The sequence below is a fragment of the Cricetulus griseus genome, chromosome 6 (assembly GCF_003668045.3).
Source record: "Cricetulus griseus strain 17A/GY chromosome 6, alternate assembly CriGri-PICRH-1.0, whole genome shotgun sequence".
NCBI classification, from domain to species: Eukaryota; Metazoa; Chordata; class Mammalia; order Rodentia; family Cricetidae; genus Cricetulus; species Cricetulus griseus.
This window is the reverse complement of record NC_048599.1, coordinates 32,600,540-32,624,429: the sequence shown is the minus strand read 5'-3', so window position 1 is coordinate 32,624,429 and position 23,890 is coordinate 32,600,540. Positions and strand designations below refer to the sequence as shown.

At 38.4% G+C, this 23,890-nt stretch overlaps 1 protein-coding gene across 5 annotated transcripts in view; it reads right to left on the bottom strand.

Annotated features, from left to right (window-relative positions):
- Positions 1-23,890, bottom strand: part of Ralgapa2 (Ral GTPase activating protein catalytic subunit alpha 2) — a 281,098-nt gene that overhangs the window by 144,488 nt on the left and 112,720 nt on the right. For all 5 annotated transcript variants that reach the window (XM_035446794.1, XM_027421594.2, XM_035446793.1 and 2 more), the window contains 5 exons: positions 20,968-21,058; positions 19,528-19,704; positions 7,203-7,396; positions 6,312-6,410; positions 5,932-6,087 (listed from right to left, as the gene is read on the bottom strand). In XM_035446794.1, coding sequence (XP_035302685.1) covers positions 5,932-6,087; positions 6,312-6,410; positions 7,203-7,396; positions 19,528-19,704; positions 20,968-21,058 — 717 coding nt within the window. The remainder of the gene's footprint in view (positions 1-5,931; positions 6,088-6,311; positions 6,411-7,202; positions 7,397-19,527; positions 19,705-20,967; positions 21,059-23,890) is intronic.

Here is a 23,890-nt window from a genome sequence, read left to right as displayed (position 1 = left end):
ACAGTATCAAACTGTGGCTCTAAAACTTCTTTTTAAGTGCAGCTTCTCTAAGGTGAGCCTTCTATAGCTCTTGTACTGATCACATCAAGATTATAGCCTAGGTATCACATAAATGTCTAAATGCCAAAGTGGCTACTCTATCGTGCCAGCACTGTAAGTTAAATGTTTTTTGTAAAAACAACTTCCTACACAAAATGAGCACTTTAGAGAAATATTAAAATTATTTCCCTTGATATGAGACAAACAAGAAAATAAGCCTCCACCTTCCCCCAATTTGGCATAATTCTTTTTCTATAACTGAACATGCCTTTCAATTTAGTTTTAACTAAGCTGTGGAATTTATTCATATCTAGCATACAAGGTTCTAGTTATAAAGCTAAATTTCTAGCAAAGAGCAATTCTTTGTTTGAGAAAAGGTGATGCAATTATTACATATCACTGCATGATGCAGGCTGTCTGGGGTTATTAGACGAGTTGGGTAGGGCCAATTTACAAGTATCACCCCTGCACCTTGCTTTCATAGCTCATTGGTGAGTCTTATGTTCACTGAGGAGCCCCTGGGGATTTTTTTACAAATGACTGTTTATTATTATATTATTCCATCATATACCTCATGAGAGGAGGTTGAAACATCCGTTAAGAAAAATCATAAACGTATTTTGATTTCTATGATAGAATAATCCTCTATATATAGTCCTAAAACAATATATATACATGTATGTATGTATGTATGTATGTATGTATGTATGTATGTATGTATAGTTAAAAAGTACACTTAAAGAGCAAGTTAAAATGTTCTTAAAACAAGTGATATATTGGCTACAAAATAAATGACTAAAGTTAGAAGGGGGAAAAAAACCCAAACCCAAGTTGGGTAAGTTAGTGCTCCAGGTGTATTTAGGAGCTAAAATGAACTGCTGTTGATCCTGCATCTCCAGGGCTCAGCAGCACCCTGGAGCAGTCACTGCTTATGCCAGGATCTTACTTGCAGACAACAGAACCCACTTTTCAGGAAGTTTGAGGACAGGAATTGATAGCAGTTGTCAGCTAGCTTACAGAATTTCCACAAGTGCTAAAGAACCAAGTATGAATCTCAACAGTCAAGGAAAGGGTGGCAAGCAGACACACCCAGCTACACCCTAAGGAGGCTGACATTGGCAGAGATCGGCTGCCTGCAGTAATGCTAGTGTCTAGACAGAGCCTCCACAGACAGGAGGACCCAACTCCCTCAAGATGTCATCCTACTACTCCCCATGTCTTTCATATGCCATGCTAACCCAGTTACAAGGAGTTTGGCCCATGCAAAGTTCAGTCTTCAGTCTTCCTTCATCAAGTTAGGTGAGAATCAAGTAGAGAGTGAGCCAATGATCATAGGACCACAAGAGACATTTCTGGATCGTGGGTATATAGGGCATCATAAACACCACTTATATCTGACCCACAACACAAGGAGTATTTTCCCGCTTATAAAATTCCAGTGTATACAAGTATGTTTTTCAGCCAAATCACTGTATTAAAAAGTAAGATGACAGATAGGTAATAAAACAAATGCAACACTTTCTGTTATTGGAAAAACGAAATATATGAGGTTCTTGGAGCTACTGTCTTCATTGTATTTGGCATTCATTTTCATAAGGGTCCATGCTTACCAAGAGAAGTAATCCTGTATAATTATGCACTTCTAACACATATGGAAGCAGGACATGATGAGCCCAAATGACTTGGCTAAGAAATGAAGGCCAAGAATAGAACTCAGTTCCACTGAAGGCTCTTTACTGTTATATGCCCTCACATTATATTCTAGCATATCATAACATTACGTTGATATAGGCAAATTCTACATGTCAATGGTCATTCTAGAGCAGAACTGTAAAGCCTTCTTCACCTGAGGAAAGCTTTGCACTTTTTTTTGTTCTTGCTGCCTTAGAAAATATGATAATATAACATTATAGACAACAATGACAAAGATCCACATTTCCCGAAATTTCTATATGCAAATTTGCAACAATAACTTTGTATTCCTGTAAGCTTTGCATTTAAAAGAGAACTTAACTTTGATGTATAACAGACAAATTAAATTACATTAAGACGGTAAATCTGTAAGTCATTGTTAAAAAATAGTTTACTTATTTTAAGAAAAGAAAACTTTCCAGTCTTTGATATATGTTCTTACAAACATGAAAATAAAATTCCTTTCCTCAACTGTCTGTCCTTTTCCATTTCACACATATTGATCTTTCCATATGTTTTAAATAATCATGAAATTAATAGGAAATGTTTTTAATAAATCCAAATCATAGCTCCTTTCATGTCAAAATATTTTGGGGAAGACTGAGGTGAAAAAGCTGCTTAAACATTAGGACAAACAAAGAACAACCAAGAACAGCTTTAAAAGAGAAACCAAAAAATGACAGAGAGCTGGGAAGGCAACTACTTGGGAAGGTATCTGCAAGTTAGAGGGGACGCTAATGAGTACGAAGTGGAAAGAACTATAGCCAGGCAAAATAAAACAAGGGAACATTTGACCAACATGTTAGCTGTCAATCAATGGAAAAGACATGCCCAATGGGTAACTCAAGCCTTTCCTTGAATTCTAACAACCTTCTGAATACACGGTATTTGGCAAAAATTCTCAAGATGTTTTGAACTTCCATTACTCATTAAATAGGATATGATGATTATCCAAGTGAACAGTGGGGAAGAATCATTGGGACATCAAACTGTTCCTGGTACAGAGTCTTGCATTGTGGATCTAGGAGAACAAACATCCTTCACCTCCACACCAATATATCAGGCATATGCAGCTGAGCAGAGAGGGCCAAAGGAAGACCCTTCATAGGCTAAGTAATCCTGCAAATCACATTGGTCACTAATGTGAAGGTGCTTATGATCCTAATCATTTTTTGGACTGGTAACAAGATTAATATTGTTTTAAAAGAATACAGGGCCAGGCATAGTGGTGTATGCCTTTAATGCCAGCATTTGGAAGGCAGGCAGTTCTCTATGAGTTTGAGACCAGCATGATCCGCATAGTGAATTCTAGGATAGCCAAGACTACATAGTGAGACCTTGTCTTAAAAAAATAAATAAAAAAAATTGGGGAAAAAAAAAACCCTTATCATGGAAAAAAAGGCACCATTTTATGGATTTTTTTGAATCATGCAGACAACTACAAACCAACATTACATCTATACTGAGAGAGAAAGGCTATCTGATAAGGCCATTATGTTGGATATTAAATAAATTAGTAAGGCAGCTACTAACAATATTACAAATGTTGTTTTAGAAGTACTACATTTCACATTCTGGCTGTTTGACTTACATAACAAATTTGGTATCATATTAGATAAAGCCATGCTTTTACATGTTTGTACACAAGAACAGAAGGCTATTTATGAGGTATGTATTTTATGAATGATTTTTACACTTTCGAATGTCTCAATTACTTCAAGCATCATTATGTTTGAAAGGATAGTTAATTCTTAGTGCTTGTTCATACCTCAGCATCTTATTGAGCACTAATGACATAATCTTAACACTCTCAGATTTAGGAGCATATTTTGTAAAACACCACGTTGTACACATTATCATTTATCACAGGGTTCTGCCTCATCCAGCAGTTTTAAACCACATGGCTAGGTTGAGCAGACAAGGGTGCCACCCAGAGGCCAAAGGAGAAAACACAGCTTGTGTTTTATTTGTAAAACAAAACTAGTAAAGGTTAAATTTAAACATACATATATTTGCTATTACTTGTTTTCCAAATAAAGGATAGTCTTTAGACTTCTCTTCTTCATGAAAAAAATCCTTTACATGGAAGTGTAGTTCTTTGTGACTCTCACATAATGGGAAAAAAGCCTTGACATGGTACCAGACACAGGTGCTTGGCTTACCAATTAAAAAATTGAATTTAACTGTATTCTCTTTAGCAAATGCTTTCTTTTCTTCTTTATAATGAATATAGCATGTGTTTCCAGAAGTACATATAAGTTCTAAAACAACCACCATGATCTATTTAGACATGTGGGCCAAAAGTTAAACTAATTAACCAGAGACATTTCTTACTTAAATGAGAAAGGCTTCTTTCATTAGAACTCTGTAAGTTTCTTCTGGCGAAAAAATGAAGTTCACTTAGGGTAATTCTGTTTGGCAGACAGTCAGGGCTTCTAAAATATATACTAATAATTGTTAAGGTTAGAGTAAAATAGTTAATTCTATTAAAGCCACATAAAAATCCAGGCTCCCACTGGTCTACACAATAGGCTGATTATAGGATAGAGATGTTTGATATACCCATTCTGTCCTAAAGTCTGCAATGATCCTATTGCTGCTGGCATTAGGCTGTCTTTTAAGATTTACATGATTTTATAACAAATCTACAAAAGATCTGTCTTCATTTAACTGAAAATGTGAAGACAATTTTTAATTGTCTTTAAATGTCAACATTTTTCCTAAATGTAAAATATTTTAAAAACAATTCATAAAAACATATTCATGCTACTTAGAGTTCTTAAATACTATAATCCTTATTTCATATTTTTTGTTTCATTTTCACACCAACACACCTTCAAACAGAAACATGATTTTAAACTCACACCTCCTTATGGAACTTAAAAAAATCATTCTAAGAACTACTGCTTTATGCTGATTTCAGATTTGTTTTTATTATATCAAAAAACTCTAAAGTTGATCATTATTTCCAAATCATACTTTTTTTTTGAAAAATCTTATCAAAACACTACTTTAACACAGAGTAAAGCCAACCTTCCTACACTGAGGGAGCACACTACAATCCCTGAAGTTGATTTTCTTTCCTGTTTACACCCCTTAATCTTCCATATGCCCTGCACTACATTGTTCTGTAGGAGGGGCTTCCACCTGCAGGGGCAGCTGGAAATAGTTAAGCAAAGAATACAAGTGGCTGTACTTAATGTCCCTACTTAAACATCTATTTTAAAAAAGGAATGAAGCCATGGGTTCAAGCTCAGCTGCTATTATCAATGTCTACTAATGCTGCTCAGAGGAAACACTCCAACAACTCATCGGGACAGTATCAGACCAAAGCTCAATGAGTACATCTCAAAGTTTGTACCAGGGAACCAGAGAATATGGTGACTACTTCTCAAGCACTGGGAAGACTCAAGTACATTCTAAAGGAAAACGAATAAATAAATGTTAAGCTTGGCGCTAAATCTTATGATCTGAGTTTAATCTCCAGGACCCACATGACAGGAGAACTGACTGTTGCAAATTGTCTTCTGACCTCCATACTTGAGCTGTGACACTCAGGTGCCCACACCCCCACACCTCAACACACACAAAAGAAACAAGCAATTATAATAAGAACAGTTTTCAAAAGACCATATGCCTATTCGCATCCCTCCTCCTGTCCCTCACAAGTGCTAGGAGACCAGGTACTGGCCACATCCAATAATCCTAAATCCAGGGTCTACAAAGATTGGACTGTAGCTTTGTAGCCTTGGGTCTTTTTGTTCCTGCCAAACAAAAACTTCTATTTCTTCGAAAGAAATAAAAGTAACTTTACATCAAGAAATGGAAAGAACCTTAATTCATAGGAGATTGTATCTCACAAAAAGAATCCAACTACTGAAATACATATCTCCAAATACTTTTAAATCGGCCAGAACCACAGAGGAAAAATAGCCGAGATGATACTTTGAAGATGATGACAAAGGCAGAGAGTGGATCATACGGATTGCAGGATAAAATTCAGACTTAGTTGGTGAATGCGGTCAGTGAGGGGAAGAAGCAGGAATGCCCTGATCACACTTTCAAAGACCTTATGTGTGAAGAATAGAAGCCACTGAGGATTTAAGCAGGTCTGATATATTTTCACAAGCCCTGATACATCTAAAGTGTGGCAAACAGTTTCTTGTTATGATACACCATGATAAAGGAGTCACAGGATACCTGGTCCTCGCTGGTTAATCCCAGGTGCATCACAAGGTAGAAATGCACCAGGAAATCCGAGTTTGGCAGAACATCCTGACGTCTGGTCATCATGGCACAGATCAGTTTGTAGGCTTGCAGTTTGCCTTCCTTATATTCATTTGGCAGAGTTGTAGCCTGCCAAGGAGATGATGTTTCTAGATTAAATCAAGTCCAGATGCAGAGCATTTCAACATTTCATTTACTTCTCAGTTTTCCTGAAGAATTGTTTGGAGATGTGGGATGTGCTGGCTGTAGTAAGATCCAGCCTGTCTTCAAAACATGCAGTCTTGGGCAATTACAGTTTTTAAACTCAATTTCAGAAGGGAAGAGGAAATTGCAATAAAAGAATAAACACTTGCCTTGAATAGCCATGATGCAAACATTCTGAGTGGTGGGATCAAGAGTGGAGGAGATGGAGATGACTGGTTGTCCAGGCTTACTGCTAGATTATCTCGTATCTAATTCAAAAGAGAATTGTAGACAAGATAACATTCTACTTATTACAACTATGTAGCAATATTGTCTTGCACAGCCAAGAAATCACTTCTATTTTTTATATGTGGAATGAGAAAACTATAGTATTTACAGGTTTTTCTTCTAAGATTTCTTGTCCTTTTAGACTATGTCTGGCTTATTGCATGTAGTTGTAGCTTTAAACACACACAAAAAATGGTATTGCTTTTCCTAGTATGTGAATACCTAAGGAGGTCCTGAACTCCAAATGGTAAGAAATTATTTCATAAATTATGCTATATGAACATGTCATCTTTTGGAAAAATATTTAATGATGGAAAATGTATATTTAGTATCAAAACAAAAGACAGGAGGAAAACTGTAGCCACTCTAAAAGTTTATTTTGTAAAATGTCTTTATCCATGGAAATAGATATATTTTAGATATCAATATTGGTTATTCTATAAAATGGGGATATAAATATCTTCATGCTTTTCTATACTTTCCCAACTTTGCACAATCAAAATAGTATCACTTTACTAAAATGAATAATGAAACTACATAATAGCCTATTCTTAATATCTTCGACTAATATACTTTTGTACTAAATGAAATAACTCTTAGGCATTTAATAAAGTATTAAAACTACAGACGAAATTTATGACTTACTCTTGGGCAATCAAATATACTTCATCTAAATACATAATCTGCATTTCAGAATACAGTCAATAGTTTGTATGTTCAATGATGTATGTTAAATTTTCTGGATTAGTATAAAAGGTAACAGCAGAACACACCTTGGCCAGTTTGTGCCACAGTTTATAGAGATAGCCAAAAACCCTGGCATGGATCTTCGGTGACTGGATATTATTCACATCCCCAAGGATTCCCAAGACTCTTCTCCATAACACAGCAGCGGAGTCTGGGTGCCAGCCAGTGAGGTTCCCTCCAGCAATTATACTACAGTCGTCTGCAAGGCATTCTCTGCTATCTGTGGAGAAAGTATGGAAGTAACTCTGTCAACATGATCTTAATTTCATCATCAGAGATTGACAGTCTTACTGCACATTACAAGTGCTTAAATTTTATAAATTCTCAGTAAAGTAGTTAAGATTAAAAATGGTTGAGAATTTGATAGAACAGAAAAAGAGAATAGGTCAAGAAAGGTCAACATTTGATTCGTCAAACTGAAAGCCCAGAGAGAAATCATGTATACCTGGGGTGATCCTGTGAAGGATTTTATGAAGCAAGCAAGAAGATGAGGGAGAGTTCAAGTAGGATGGGCACTATGACAGGACAAGATCTGGAGTGTCTCAAGGTGGAGAGATATTTTTGTTGGTTTTGATGGTTTATGGAGGATAGAATTTGCGTACAAGAAAGTTTTACCTTCTTTAGGTCTAAGGAATGCACATAGTCATGTAACTGTCACCATTCATCCCTCCATAACCAGGATAGGGCTCGGGTCTACAGTCTGAAGAACAGCCCTTTCATTATTAGCCCATTCTTCATTCTAAGTCCTCTACACCCTGCTTTGTAATATGTCCCCACATGCTGCCTCTTCTGGTATCTCTTATCAATTCAATTCTAGTAATTGGCCTTTCTGCCCAGTTTCTTTTACTTAACAGAACACACTTGAGATTCATCCATAGAGTTTGTACATTGGGAGTCGGCTACCAATGATTGATTGTTGATTAACATTCCATTTTGAGATACAGCATAGTTCATCTCTTCATATGGTGAAGAACATTTAGATCAGTTCCTATTTTGGGTAACTAGGAATAAAATAGCCAGGGACTTTCACATGCAGGTGTTTGGGAGGATATATATCAACATTTCTCTTTGGTAAATAACAGGAGTGAGATCCTGGGTTGTAACATAAGTTCATGTCCAGTACATGTCAAAGTGAAGAAAAGAGACTGACACCATTTTCTGAAGTGACATTTCCATGAATCAGTACAGTCAGCATCACCCTGAGTGGAGTACAAAAGTGCCACTTGTCCATATCCTCACTAGGACTTGTTTATGACAGTTTCAAGCTTTGTGTCCATTCTACCAGGTAAGGGGTGGTGTTTTGCTGACATTTTCACTTGCATTTCTTTAATGAGTTAAATATACTAAGCATGTAGTGGCAAACGATTCATGCATTGACAAACTGAGCAAGTGGATTGTGCTGTACAATTGTGCAAAGGCCCTGGGACAAAGGGATAGGACTAGTAGTACAAGCACATCTTCCAACACACACGTAATTATGAGATGTAAAGTTTCATACTCTGAAACAAATGTCTAATGAATTTAATGATGTACAGGCATCACTGAAGATACAGAAATTTGTTCTTTGGGCGCCAGTTGCTTGGGTTGGCTAGTGGCTAAAGAAGACCAAACTGACTAACTTTTATCCTTCCTAAAATCATGAGCCTGTGGATTTTGCTTTTATGTTTGTCTTTGTTACTTTGTTAATGCATATGTGAAGGAAGCGGGTGGGTGGGTGTGTACATGTAACATGACAACAGGCAAACAGGAAAGTCTCAGGTGACAAGCTTGTGGGAGTCAGTTCACTCTTACCACACGAGTCCTGGGAATCTAACTTAGGTCTTTGGGCTTGGTAGCAAGGGCCTTTTCCTGTTAAGTGTCATTCCTTGCTGGCCCCCTAAATTGTTTTGATGACTTTTATTATTTATATATTTGTGTACGTATGCAAGCACATGCCATGATGTGTAGAGGTCAAAGAACAACTTTTGGGAGTTGGTTCTCTCCTCTTACATAGATCCTGATGATCAAACTCACATATTTACCCACTGAACCATCTTGCCAGCCCACTGACTTTTCTTGTTTCTTTTAGAGAAGAGTGAAAAATAATACATTTAAGACAGCCAAGAGTACTGCATCATAGAATATTCCCCCTACACTCTCTATAGAATAATCAATAGATAGCAGCAAAAGCATCATGTGATATGTTCTCACTTCTCATTCTTTGGGCAGGGAATACTTCTTCTGTATACCTTTTCTTACAGTTCTGCCCTTTTGTTTCCTGTGGAGTGGGGTATTCGCCAAACTTTTGCAACCCAGAGTTTTCATTCCATTTTGCAAATATCCACACTGGAGACTTCCCAAAGATTGTTCTTTGTATCAAAACCTCAGCCCTCACTGTGTTTCAGTCCCTCTATCTTACTTGTGTTTTCTTGAGCAGATACCAATAGTCTCCCTGGTGCTTAAATAGAGCATTTCATTTCAGTCCCCAGTAGATTTGATATGTGCAATTAGGCCTCCTTCCTGAGATGCTTCATTATCTGACCCCCCAGGTATGACATGTTCTCCATCTTGGGCCTTCAAATACTCAAGGACCTACAAAATGCTTCTCTATTCTCTCCCAACATCTTTTTCTCATGCAGATTAATGCCCCAGATTCAGATGCCATTCACATATCCACATCTTTAAATGCCTAATTATTTTGTCTCTATTTCTTCAATTCTACATTCATTTCTTCTCCAATACCACCTGCTCTCAAGGGATCCAACTTTTGACCTCACAAAACCTAGGCCAGCACTGTACCAACTGAGTGACACCTCCAGCCTTTGGCACCTTCCTGGCAGCTCCACATGGTCAGGGCTCAGTGGAAACTTAGTCCATGTAGGCATGTCTTCAGAGTTCCATCATGTTCTCGACATTGATATTTTGGATTGTAGATTAAGGCTTTAAAAATTACTTACTTTGTATGTGCATATTGCTGACCTGGAACACTTTAGCCTCCTCAGCCTCCTGATTCCTGGGATTACAGGGACATACTACCACACCTGGCTGTTTTCTTATTTTTCCTAGAACTCAAACTCCAGGAAATTATTTTCCCAAAAAACTCTCTTACTGAGAAAGTAGGTAAACCCTTATCTAATATAATGCCTTTGTTTTCAAGCAGTATTTCTGTACTTAGTCACACACTGGTCACTGGTGATCACGGCCCAGAAACACTGTCATCTACTTTATCTTCTAGAATAAAGTCATCAGCTTGTAGGCAGTGATAATTAATTCTCTTTCTCCTTCCTTCCTTCCTTCCTTCCTTCCTTCCTTCCTTCCTTCCTTCCTTCCCTCCCTCCCTCCCTCCCTCCCTCCCTCCTCCTCCCTCCCTCCCTCCCTCCTTTTCTTTCTTTCTTTTTTGAATCTCACTCGTTCTGTACCCAGGCCCATAGCTGTGCTACCCGCAGCTTCAGCCCAACCACACCCCTGCCCAGCTACACTTGCAAAGCTTGGTCTCCACCAGGTACCGTCCAAAGATTTTTCCCATCTGTTCTTAACACGCCTTGTAAGGATTTTTCAGGAAATTTCCGATCCTACTCAAAACAAGCGCACCTGCACCACCTGCTGGTCAAAACTGGTTACTGCATCTGGAGTTAACGCTACTGATAAATATGGCCGAATATTTATCATTGGTCTTGATGGGTAATGTTTTCACTTCTTATGTAAATTCAATGTTCGAGGAAGAGGTTGATCTGCTGAATATTGGCCTATATGCTTTATTAGCTGTTAATGTGTTAATATACATATTACCATTAGCCAGAGGCCTCAGGAACAGGGATAAAGCTAATTTCACCACCTGCCTACAGGACATGCAAGCTTTACGTAATGAGGTTTTGGAGACCAGACTGACCCATGATACATTTATGCAGCATGTAGAACAGAAGCTAGATGATAGGCTTTGCTCTATGTTTTATATGATATGGGCATAACTGTCTACCATACAAGTTGAAATGCAGTACATTTATGATAAGATAACGCAGAGAGATGCTCCATTTCAGAGGCGTTAGAGGCTAGGCGGTCAGAGGACTGTGATGAATTAAAGAATATATGTAACCAACTGGAAACTCAGATAGCCTCTCTGGATACTAAGATACAAGACACCTAAGATAGGTTTAAACAATTGGATCAACTGGAAACTCAAATAGCCTCTGTGTCCTGTAGTTTGGATACTAAGATACAAGATACCGATGATAGGTTTAAACAACTGGATAATGCCATTAACTCAATGGCTAAAAAATGCAAGGGGGTAGATGATAGAGTTGAATCTAAGTTTCAAAGCTTGCAAGATGAATTACAGAACAGAGCTAACAAACTAGAAAGGTGTATCAAGTCGACTGCTGAGGCAAATCACGACCTTGATTCTAAATTTCAATTCCTGGATGGCAGTATCCATGCCACCCAGATGCTAGCTAGGGATAAATGTATTAAACACCTAGAAAACTGTATAGAACAGCAGTCACAGCAATTCATGGATTCGCTATCATGCCTTGAATCTTTGGTGATGAATGAGATTGAAACTTCCCATGAGGACATCGTCGCTAGACTCAAGGATTGCTTTGAGGATGAGGAGACAGAATCACTCACTCTGAGGCACCTACTCCAAACAGGTATTTCAATCATTCTAAAGCTGTTACGCGTACACCATTGGTCTACCCAGCAACATTGGTAGAAAAGCCACCAACTAAGAAACACCCCCAGGGACAGGTGGCTTATGTATGGCAGCCTATCCGGTTGAAAGATCTTAACCATATTAAAGAATCAGTTGTCTCGTATGGTCTTCACAGCCCATACATAAAATAGCTATTACATTCATGGGCCACCTTTAACAGGGTGACACCTGCAGATTGGGTAGGACTGTTGTCAGCTGTCCTTGAGAATTTTTGTCAAATCGAATGGAAGGCATTATTAAGGGAAGAAGTAAGCTTCTAGAGCATCAAGCCATTAGAGATGGTCTTGGTGTGCCTCTTGAAAAAATCCTAAGGGAAGGTATTTATGCTGACTCACAGGTTCAGGCTGAATATGATGACCATATGCTGTCCCTAGGCAGAAAAGCAGCACTAAAGGCATGGGATAAGGTTCGTGAGCCAGGGGAACGACTGCAAGCTTATACCAGAATAGAACAGGGACAAAGAGAACTATTTAAGGACTTCTTAGACTGGTTGAACAGAGCAGTAGATTTACAAGTAACAGATCCAGCAATAAGACATTTGATTGTGTATACATTAGCTTATGACAATGCAAACCCAATATGCAAAAGAATACTTTTGCCTTTGAAGACCAGATCACCTCTACACAAAAACATATATATGTGTGACCATGTCCATTCAACAAAACTATCTTATGTCTTATTTTTGCTTAACTCATCAACTAATGGCAGTTTATATTAAGATTTCTTCCTATGAGTATGGTTTTATCAGTCACTTCTCATTTTTTTGTTGTTTTTGGTTTTTTTCCTCCTCAAATTCTGCTTCATATATCTGGAAGCTAGGAAGTTCATGTAAATGTAGAATTATTGCAACTCCTGATAATTTTTGCTTTAAATTTTATCCAGCTTTCTACATAGAATTATACCAGTGGTCTTCTCTCCTTTAAAGACCTCATTTGCATTACTTTGGTAGCTAATGTCCTTGACTTATTTCTAAATCTTTGTGCTTTCTGTTTAAGTCACTTTTGCTCTATTTCTCCTTTTGAGTCTTTAGTGAGATTTTTACTGAATTTTCTTGTTTCTGCCAGTATTTTCTCTTGTTGTCATATATTTTTTATTCTTACATAATTATTCTAACATTTACCCCATACAAGTAAAGATGAACTGATTTTTGCATTTTTTAACGCTTCATCTAAGAAAATGAAGCACAACTCTGTATTGAGGAAAGGGTTAAGAAGGCCAACGAGGAGCCAGAGGAATGAATCCGAAAAGGATACAGTCAGTCCAAGACTGATCCAACCGATTTTTATGCTATTGATGGAAAGCTCCCAAGACAGTGAAACAAAAGATTCGGTAAGGATGAGAAGATACATTAACATGTACAGACATACATCTGAACCAGAATTGCCACAAGCCGTGTCTGAAAAACTGAAGGCACAGAGGGTAAAGCCTAATAGTGTGTTCTCTTCATTTTCTGACTTTTACAAAGCATCAGGAGAGGCTCCTCCTGTAAAATCAACACAGAACCAAGCAGCTGCCGGTCTGCAAAGCCACGGGGAAGCTTTAATGAATACTTATGAATCAACATAAGCCCTCAAGTGAACAAGGAGCAAATATGGCATTTATTTCTCTCAATAAGATTGCCACATTGCTACAAGTCCTTAGTGAGGGGTAAGAAAATGCTTCACTCTACTACCCCAACTTTAAGAATGCAGAGATACAAAGTGAGATTAGCCCAGTGTCCCAGTGACACTGCTGCTTTGCTAAAGTGATAACTCCACGCGCATGAAGGCTGGATACTCACTCACCACCTGTACTGTTGTGCGCCACCAACCAACACCCTCAGTTTTGAAGGATCTACATAGGAAATCCATTTCAACACTGCTTTGCGTTCAGGAATCATTCTTGCCCCGGAGATTAAAATCATAGACAACATTCCCCATTATCAAAATATGTTGAGTTCTTTAGAAGATTTTCAAGGGACTGTGTTCATTTTTTTCAATATCACTGTGAAAATTTTAATGAGCTAAAGTGTTTTTGTCCAAAATTATCCGGCTGGTGGCACGAGTTCCAGAACAGATGCTGACATTTTACATGTAGACGGGTCCTCAATGAAGGAACGCTTGATTAAAACGGGGGATTTAAGAGATTTTAGAAAAATTCCATGTTCACCTCCAAAATACCAAATATTTGCTTTATTTTCATTAGTAGCTTTCTGTTTCACTGCTTCTAAATGTTATAGAGGCCTTCAAAATTATAAAGTATGGAGTCTTACACATATGTGAAAATTTCATCATCTTTCTCCAAATACATACATGATTATAATGAACAAACATAAAATTTAGGAATTTGAAAATATTGGCCAGATTTTAACTGGCAGGTAGGTACTTATGATTAAAGGACCAGTTCACATAGCTGCAATGTAGGCTTGGCAGAGTTTGAGCAAAGATAGGCTTTTTGTTTGAAAACAAAAGATATCACTTCTCAGGCTCTTGTTAACTTAATAATTGTATGGGCAGAAAAGCCAAGTGATCAATCACATCAAGAATCAGAAGACTTGGGGACAAGTTGGCATTCTGCACTATGGCAGCCTGACTCTCCCCTTTCCTATCTGCTTTCATTATTGCTCAATCCCAATTTAAAGACTTTAGAAGGTGATTTACCCATGCCACTGTAAATTTTACTATTATTTTTCTTTACAATATTTCATGATGTACAAGCATATCAGAGGCTGGTAAAATAGCAAAACTGTGTGTGATGATAGAGATCACTGATGAACTGTTTCTAAAGAATCAACTTCAGTGTAGGGAAATAATGTTCAATTCCTACCTACAGCTTTAATTAAAAGGATTCTTTATAAGGGACATTTGGATGTAGGTCAGTGATAAATGCATTAGTAAAGGAGATCTGAAATTACATTACATGTGATGATTTTAAGGTTAAAATTTAATTGATACTTTTAGCTAAATAGTAATCTGAAGTTTAAAGCATATTTGTTCATGGATTTGGGCTATTTACTAAAGGCCTCTCCTACCCACACTGTCCAGGAAGTCAGGAGTATTCTGTGCACACTGAAGACAATCTGCCTTCCCTATTGGAGCTCATAATCCACCAAAGACGACACTGGCCCCTCCCACTCGAAGCAAGACAACTAGCTGTTTCTTATCAAATCTTATTTAAACCTGATAGGAACCTGAAAAAGACTGACCACCAAAGTTGGGCCTTGTCTTTTGGGGTCCTAACTAGTCAAGTAATTTTTAAAGCTTCTCTGATTTTAAAAGTTTTAGTTTTTCTTAGGTTTAACTATTGATACTTTCTTTGGATTACTTTTTGTTGTTTGCTTTCCTTTTGCATTTAAGAAACCCTCTCTACTCCCAGATCATAAGAGTTTTCTCTCTCTCTCTCTCTCTCTCTCTCTCTCTCTCTCTCTCTCTCTAAAAGACATTTTCTTCCAAGTGTTTTTAAAGTTTCCTTTTCATATTAAAAATTCTATACTTTTGGAACTGACTTCAAACATGGTATGAGGTAGGATTCTATTTCTTTTACCACACCATAGGTAAGTACTTGTCACACAGGGATCCATTTAATAGTACGTTCTTTCCCTGATGGGCATGATCCCATGCCTGTGAGGAATCAGTTCTGAACTTTACATCCATCTCTTTTAGTCTAGTTTTCTATCCCTAAGATTCTAACTTTCATTATATAAACTATATAGCATTTATCACATTATTTGTGATTATCAGGACACATCTTCTGTCCTGTTTATAAATTCTTAAGAAATCAGTAGCTATGACTCGTTTATCTTTTTGTTGCACGCGCGCGTGTGTGTGTGTGTGTGTGTGTGTGTGTGTGTGTGTGTGTGTGTGTGTGTTTGCTTGCATATTGTTGAACTACATGCATGAGTGCATATGGGGGACCCCTGAAATTGACACTGGTGGTCTTTCTCAATCACTCTCCACTTTACTTATTGAGAAAAACAAAGCTCTCACTGAACCCAGAACTTACAAATTCTAGCTAGTCTTCCTGAGGATTTCTCATCCCTGACTCCTTAATAACTGTGATTACAAGTGACTGCTATACCTGCTTGGTTTTCATGGGGGTTCTGGGTATCTAACTATAGTTTTCATGCTTGCATGACAAGTGCTTTATCCAATGAGCCACCTCCCCAGCCCCATTCACTTTTTTATTTCTCACAGCATCTAAATTGGTATTTCTAGATCACTGGCTCCTCTGCTAAATACGGGATGAGCTTGGCAACAATGCTGACTGTAGAAGCAGAGACATAGATATACCCCACTCATGAGTTACTCCCTAAGCAGACTTGATGTGTGTATTATCACATCTTCTAACTTTCTGTACTCTTAATGCTATTGTAGCTGGGGCCTTGCAATTAGAGAGGGACTGCCCCACCTAGTGTTTCTTAATTGTAAGAATAGCAAACTCGTCACCAGAGAGAGTATGTTTTGTTTTGTTTTTTTCCTATGTGAATGAATCAAAGCTCATACAAGTCCATTTACTCTTGCCTTTCCCACTCCAGGGCCAGGTCCCAGTCAACTAGACAGCCTCATACTACTGAGGTTACTTAAAGAAGCCTGCTCACCCTGCCTTGCCTTGTTTTTCCTGTGAATAAGACAACAGAGATTGTTTCCCATGTTTGCTTCCTCTGCCTCTTGATTGAACCTGAAGATTCCCTGTGTGGCTCCTATGTCCAGAGACAGGTGAAATAAACCTTTCTCCTAATTATCATCATTTTATTTACATGTATTAATATATCTGATTAAATACATTCCAGGTATATTTTAGAACAATGCATAATAAAGTGAGCTATTGTTTTCAGTAACATGAAATGATTTAAACAGCAAGCTAATATGAAAGTAACCTATTAGCTGGCTTCTGACTTCATTCTAAGCAAATGATAATAGGCAGGATTATTCACTAAGAAACAGCTACGCTTTCTGTTTGCTTTCTACAGTGCTGATGATCAGTCCCAGGGCCTCCTCACACTTGCTAGGCAAGAACTACCACTGAGCCACATGCCCAAGCCCCATCAGATGGCTTGCTCTTTCTGTATCCTAAAAATCAGGTTAACAAGAGTTTCATTTTTTTCCATTTATGTAGAAATTGTTCTCTTAAGAACAGAAAGTTAAGTTCAGAACTGTGATAATCCTTAAGCCTCATCATATTACAGTTTGTCCTTTCCAAAGCGGACAGGATGAACTCTTGAACTGTGTGTACTGATTCTCCACGTTAGTATTTCAAAGAACAAAGTATCTGGAGGAGTTAATCGCAACATGGTGCATCATACAGAGTTACACAGCTCACTACACTAAGCAGTCAGATGAATACTCTGAAATGGGATCAAAACTAATCTTTCCCAAGAACAAACAAAAGAAGCACTCATCCAATTTTCTTTCCTTTCAATAAAAATAATTACATCTGGTTCATCTTTTAGAACATTCAAGTCAGATTCAGCACTAGGTCTATAGCACCATCATGATGAGATCTCTTATATATTGGACCTAAATAAGCTGTTTATTTCATAAATGCATTAACAATTCTCCAGTAGTTCAAAGAGCTTTACAAGTGCTATTTTGGCTGTAATTCAGTGGGGAGGGTAGAAACAGCACAGCATTTGGAAGCCAATTCCACCTCAGGCACTTACTAGTATTTTCTAGTGGGATGGCATGTTTTCTCTGGGTCTCACAAAACAGAAATGGAGAGAGTTAGTTTGCTTCCCATACAAAATTAGAATTCTTAAATCCTACATAAGTTCATAGTATTGACAGAATTTTATCAATACCATTTATGCTAACTGTATGACATTTTAATGTTATAGTACACAGGATTTCCAAAAATAGTAGATACTGTGGTTATATTGGTTTTATATCACAATGAAAATTAAAGTTTACTTGATTTTAAAAAATCATTTAAAATAAAACTTTAGCCTTTATTTTTACTTTTGAGTGATTTTTAGCATTTAAAATGGGCTTTTATTTCCTATGTGCTTCCTGGCTCAACTCCTATATGCTGGGATTACAGTATATGCCACCATACCCAGTGAGAACTATTAGATCATTTATTTATTGGTGTGTGTGGTGGGGGCACATAATATTTTGGAAATATGTTCTAACCAGCCAGGAGTTCTTAGAGCTCAGAACTTCTATTGTCTCTTAGATGTTGGCTGATTAGGAGCCTGGCCTGGGTGGAGAATGGCTCCTATTCTGTATAACAAAAGACTTGGGCAGGGCAGGACTACACCCACCTAGGAAGACTGCTGATGTGGAGTGCCTGAGGGCTTGAGTTCCTGCTGTCAAGGAGTGTCTCTAGGATTAAGGGAAATATTTGATATCAGCTCTTCTTTTTTTTTTTTTTAAAGATTTATTTATTATGTACACAGTGTTCTGCCTGCATGTATGTCTGCCGGCCAGAAGAGGGCACCAGATTTCACTACAGATGGTTGTGAGCCACCATGTGGTTGCTGGGAATTGAACTCAGGACCTTTGGAAGAGCAGGCAGCGCTCTTAACCACTGAGCCATCTCTCCCAGCCCTTGATATTAGCTCTTTATACATGATAATTGATGTCTTCTGCCATTACCCCCACTTTTAGATGGATGGTTACTTAAGATGATGCTTCAATAAACTGTAGCCTTCAGTATGACCTGATGTGTCTGTCTCGTCTTTAACACCGTTGGGAAGTTAGCCTATCCTGTGTCCACACTCCACTCATGGTCTGATGCAGGGCTGTTCGGCTGGTTCCAATTGCAGCCCCAAAGACATCAGTCCAGAACAAGTGGTCCCTACAATGTGGGGCTAATACAGACCAGACCATAACAGGATGGTCCATGTATACATGTGGGAGTACTTGTGCCTAGTGTATGCATGAAAAGTCAGAAGTTGGGCGTCTTCCTCTATCAATCTCTACTTTAGTCCTTTAAAACTAAGTCTTTCATTGAATTGAAAGCTTGCCTTTTCTACTAGACTGGCTGGCCAGTGAGTTCCCGGGATCTGTCTGTCTCTGCCCGCAATGCTGAAGTTAAAGGCTTGCCCAGCTACACTCAGATTTTGTTTTTGTTTTTCAATTAATAACTTCTTTATTCAGGAAAAGCAAGTAAAGATCATATTTATATGAACACTGACATTATTCCAGGATTTTTTTTTTTTTTAAATGGGGCAGGCATTACAGGCTGCTGGAAGCAGATAACAGGCTTGAGCAGAGCTTCTGGAACCTCACTGATATGGATACTCTTCTAGACATTAAATTGGACACCAGCAGGCCATTGTTGCTCATTTTATTATTATGACCCATTGTGTGTATCAAATATTTTATAATAATTAAAAATTAAATGATAAGACAGCTGATCCCTTTGTTCTACATGTGTGATACATGTAAGCTAAAATTGTATTATTTTCTGTCTCCAAAGGCCTTGGTATGGGTATCATTACTTCTTTGCATAGGACAGTGGTCATAAGCATGGTAGGCTTCCTCCCACATCTGCCTAATTTCAAAACTCATTCCATCCAAGACTATAAGAATTTATAAGCAATTGTGAGCAGGTGATTGGAACTGCAACTCCAGTGTGGTTGAAAGTGGCATCTCCATTGCACTGTGCTAAGGGGTTCAAGTGTCCAAGTCAGGGAATGCTGGGATCTCCTGTTTGCAGCAGTAATCCTTCTCACACATAATTACCTGTTAGGTTTGAAGCATCAGTAGGACTCAGTTGTAACCAATGGCGGGCATCAGAGTCAGGCACAGCATCTGTGGGAGTGCTGAGTTCTGGGTCCTCATCACAGGTCTGCCACTGGCTCATGGGTAGCTCTGTCTCGTTGCTGGAGCCCACAGCTGTGTCACTACCAGTACTTTCACCTGACACACAGAGAAACCAAAGTTTGAGACTGCAGCTAGATGAAGATAAGGTTAAAAATGAAGTAACAACACTTGTACAGTTTGACCAGATTTGCTCAGGGGATTGGGCAGAACCTGAAGAACTTGACTGGGGTTCAGAAATGTCCCCAATTGACACTTGCTTAACAAAAATAAATCTTCCAAGTACAGGGCATTAAAAGGCTTCATAATGAAGCCTTTATTCAGTTATCCCTTGTGCCCCAAAGTTACACCAAGTCCTAGTTCCCATTAAGATCCACCCATAACATGAACAGATAGAGAAACAGAGGAATATGGTGGTAACGCATTTCACAGCATTGCGATTTCACTCTGCTACTGCAAGTCCAACGTTTAGACATAAACCCTCATGCTGAGGAATGAAGTGTCCTACTACTACAGATTTGCAACACTGGAAATTTTCTCCTTTAAACACTAGAAGGTTTAAATTATCACAATGTAATTATGCAGAGATTTTAAGACTTGTGTAGTTATTTATTTGAGTACAAAACAAGCAGAACTGCTTGCCTAGACAGTTCTATCTACAAACAATGCTGATAGCCCCTCAGGTGAGCTGTCTCTACTGTTGTCCTCTATCTACTTGAAAAGAACTGAAAGTTGTCTTACTAAGCAGATGGTCCATCTTCTGGGTCTCTCAGCACACTCTCCACAGAGCTATAGGCAACAGAGAGGCAAGGCACTAGGTGGAAAGAGCTGCGTCACACACCATCAAGGGCCAGCCCTGGGAAGGTGTGTGTGGGGGGGAAAGGGGGTACAAGGGCTGCCACTCTGCCACACTGACAAGAAGGAGACCTGGCCTCTAAGCACAAGAGAACAGGGCACAGGGCCCAGACTTCACAGCATATGATAATGTCTGGTATTCCAGTGAGATTTTATTTTCACACACTTGACCATTGACTTCAATGTACCTCTGAAGCTTTGTGTTTCTTCCTTGTGGGTACTTTGTGGGAAGGTAGCTTTTTTCTTATGGATCTATCTGCTCCCCTAAGTTCCTCTGTTCCTCTCGCCTGCAAAAAGGCCCACAAGGTCAAGAGACAGGCCTCTTGGGTATAGATAACTGACTAAAACTGTTTTATGAACTGGATTAACTACATGATTTCTAAGTTCCTGTATGAAAAATATTCTCCACAACCACCGCTTTCCTACTGACAAGATAACCACTTCACTTAGAAAAGAAGAAACTACTTCTGCACTTGGCATGCACAGACCCCGATTCCTGGAACTTACTCTTCTGTCTCTCCCTGCATCTTCCTTGTGTCTGCTGTAAATCATCCTTCAGATCCAACTCAGCAGGACTGCTGCTCCTTCGAACCAAGATCTTCAGACAAAAAAGAAATGCTGCTTTCATTACCGGGAAGTTGAAAGTTTTACCAAACTCTTAAGTTACAAGACTATTTTTAAATAAAAGAAGCAATAATAGTAACAAAACAGTGAATGAAGTTTTCCTTTTGAAGGATGTGTTCACAAGCTAGTATAATTAAGTTATATGTTTCTGAAGATCTGAAACTCCAATTCATATTCTCTACTTCGTCAACTGACACAGCTGAATGGATATAATAAGAAGGGATGCCAAATCATGTCCAAGTGGTTTATTTTGAAGTTCTATTTGCTTCTCTAGTTAAGTGCACACATGGTCCCACAATTCCGCAGGAGGCCTGAGCACCCTGTGAATGTTTAGGCAGGAAAAGTACATACTCTACCCAGACTTCAAAAGGGCTACTCAGAATCTTTCTAGTTAATATACTACAAAATTTTCTAAGCACTTGTAAACACTGGACCTTATGTTAAACACAAAGGATTAAAAAAAAAAATCAGGAGGCAACCTGCATCTTCTAGCAACTTGTAATTAGCTTGGAGAGACAAAACATACACAAACTATACAAAATAAAACAATAATGTATATAAGTAAGATATGCAAATAAACTTTCTATGAAAGGTATGTAAAATAAAGTGTTACCTTAATCGTCTGACAGTTACAGGAGAGTAGTTCAAGAATGCAATAGATATGAAGAGGTAAAGGAGGCAGGAGGAAACCAAAGCAGGAAGCAAGGACTGGTAATCAGTGAGTTCTATGTGCAGGAAAGGGAGCTGATTGTAGCAGGCCATGCAGAACAGCCAGGAGGAGAAGGAAAGAGAGGGAAAATGCAGATTTTGTAAAAGAGGCAGTGGCCAGGGAGCCCTTAACATGAGGTTTAGAACTTTGGACCTAATACTGACAACATGAACAACTGAATATTATGGACAGTAGCTAAGTGTCCTTAAACCATAACCAGAAGGACAATCCCAGTACTTGTGCATTTGGTGGGTGTTGGTGAAGAGAGAACTGCTAATGAAACTGCCAGGGTAGCAAATGAGGAGGAGAAGGGGGGGGGTGGTAAGAGTGCTGCAGTGTGGGACTAGAGCTTTCCCCAAGTGTGTGTGAGCAAAAGAAGGTTAAGTCACAGAACAATGAAAATAACAGTGACTAATGAAGATGCAGAGAAAAGTGGAAAGAAAGAACACATCTTGAGAATTTCTGATGTCTTTGGGCTGAATAGTAAAACAAAACACAACAAAACAAAAAACCCTACAATGACAGGACAGAGAAGAAAACCAGGAATGAGATAAAGAGTCAAGCTTCAGGATGTAACACACACCCCAAAGCCCTGGAGCATTTAAAGCAATTAAATAAAATAGGAGAAAATGTATAATTATAGCTATCAGACTATGAAAAAGCAAGTCATGAATAAAAGTATTTACAAAACTCATGCTATATGAGCTGTATGGGCTTTAATAAACAGTGATTTATACCAAATGACACAAATAAAATTGGCTCATGATACTTCCTTAGCTACACAGTTCTTGCTTAATATGCTGAAGAGACAAGATACCCTCCAAATGTAGAACTCATCATACTTCACTTGCACACCGGGGCTCACAGGAAGCAAACCTTCAGAATCCACATGCTGTCCTCATATATGAAATCTAATGACCTATTGTAAGGGTAAAGCCAGTGCTATCGTTGCTAATGACAAAAAAGGACTAGGAGGCAGGATCACAGCATTACTTCCTGACTCCTTAAAGATGAAAATACAAATGCTGTCCTGAAGAGTCCTTATCAGATAAACACTCCGGGTTCCCACAGATTCAATTAGCCATGAAGGGTAACTCACATAGATCAGCAAACAACTCAGGAACAAACCATCACAAGACTGCCAGAAAAACTCCAGACAGACTTAGAACTCAGAGGATCGCAGCAAATCAGATAGAAAATATGGAATTATAATTTTTGAGCATTTTAAAGGCATAAAAGATAATAATAAAAATGACCAAACAACAAGAGATTATTAGAAGTTACAAAATCTGCTTAGAAGAATACATTTGAACTTAGAAGCAAAAATACACTTGTGAGGTAAAAAACAAACAAAACAAAATACCACCTCAACAGAACTAAGTGAGTCCAAACCCCTCCACGTACAAAACTGGATCCATAGGAGACTCTGCTTGCATTCTGGAGCTCACAGGAAGTACCTCTGAGGCTATGTCCTAATGTCAGATTGACTGAACTGATAAAAGACAAAGAATACTTTTATCGATGAAACAGCTCAGAATGCATCCATAGGGCCAAGGAGAATGGATAATATCAAAGGACTTAGGAGACATGGAGTGTAGGATAAGAAAGTCTAGTATATTTCTATCTAGAATTCTGGAACAAAAGAGAAGATTAAATTGAAATGTGACTATTTGAAGGAATTATTACAATTATTATTTCTCCAGAATAGCATCCACAGATACACAGACGTAGCATATACCAGAATGGACAAATGCATACACCATTTGAAGTCTGTACCTGGATGCTCTGTATTCAAACTTAAAGACAAGGAAAAAGACGAGCAAGAAACAACTAGACAGGATGGAGCGAAAACAACTCAACAGCACCAAGGGGCAGGGGGTGGGAGGGCTTACTAGAAAACTAACTTCTGTTAGGAGAGGAGAAGGAAGCAGAACTATGGTCATTAAGATGTTGTGGTCCTGTTCAGAGACGAAACACCTAAGGAACAGAATCAAGTCGACATCTCCAGAAAACAGCAATTATGACAGAGATATGGCCTTTCAGATCAATAAAAGAAACAGATCCAATAAATGAGACCTTGAGCAAACAGTTGGGGGA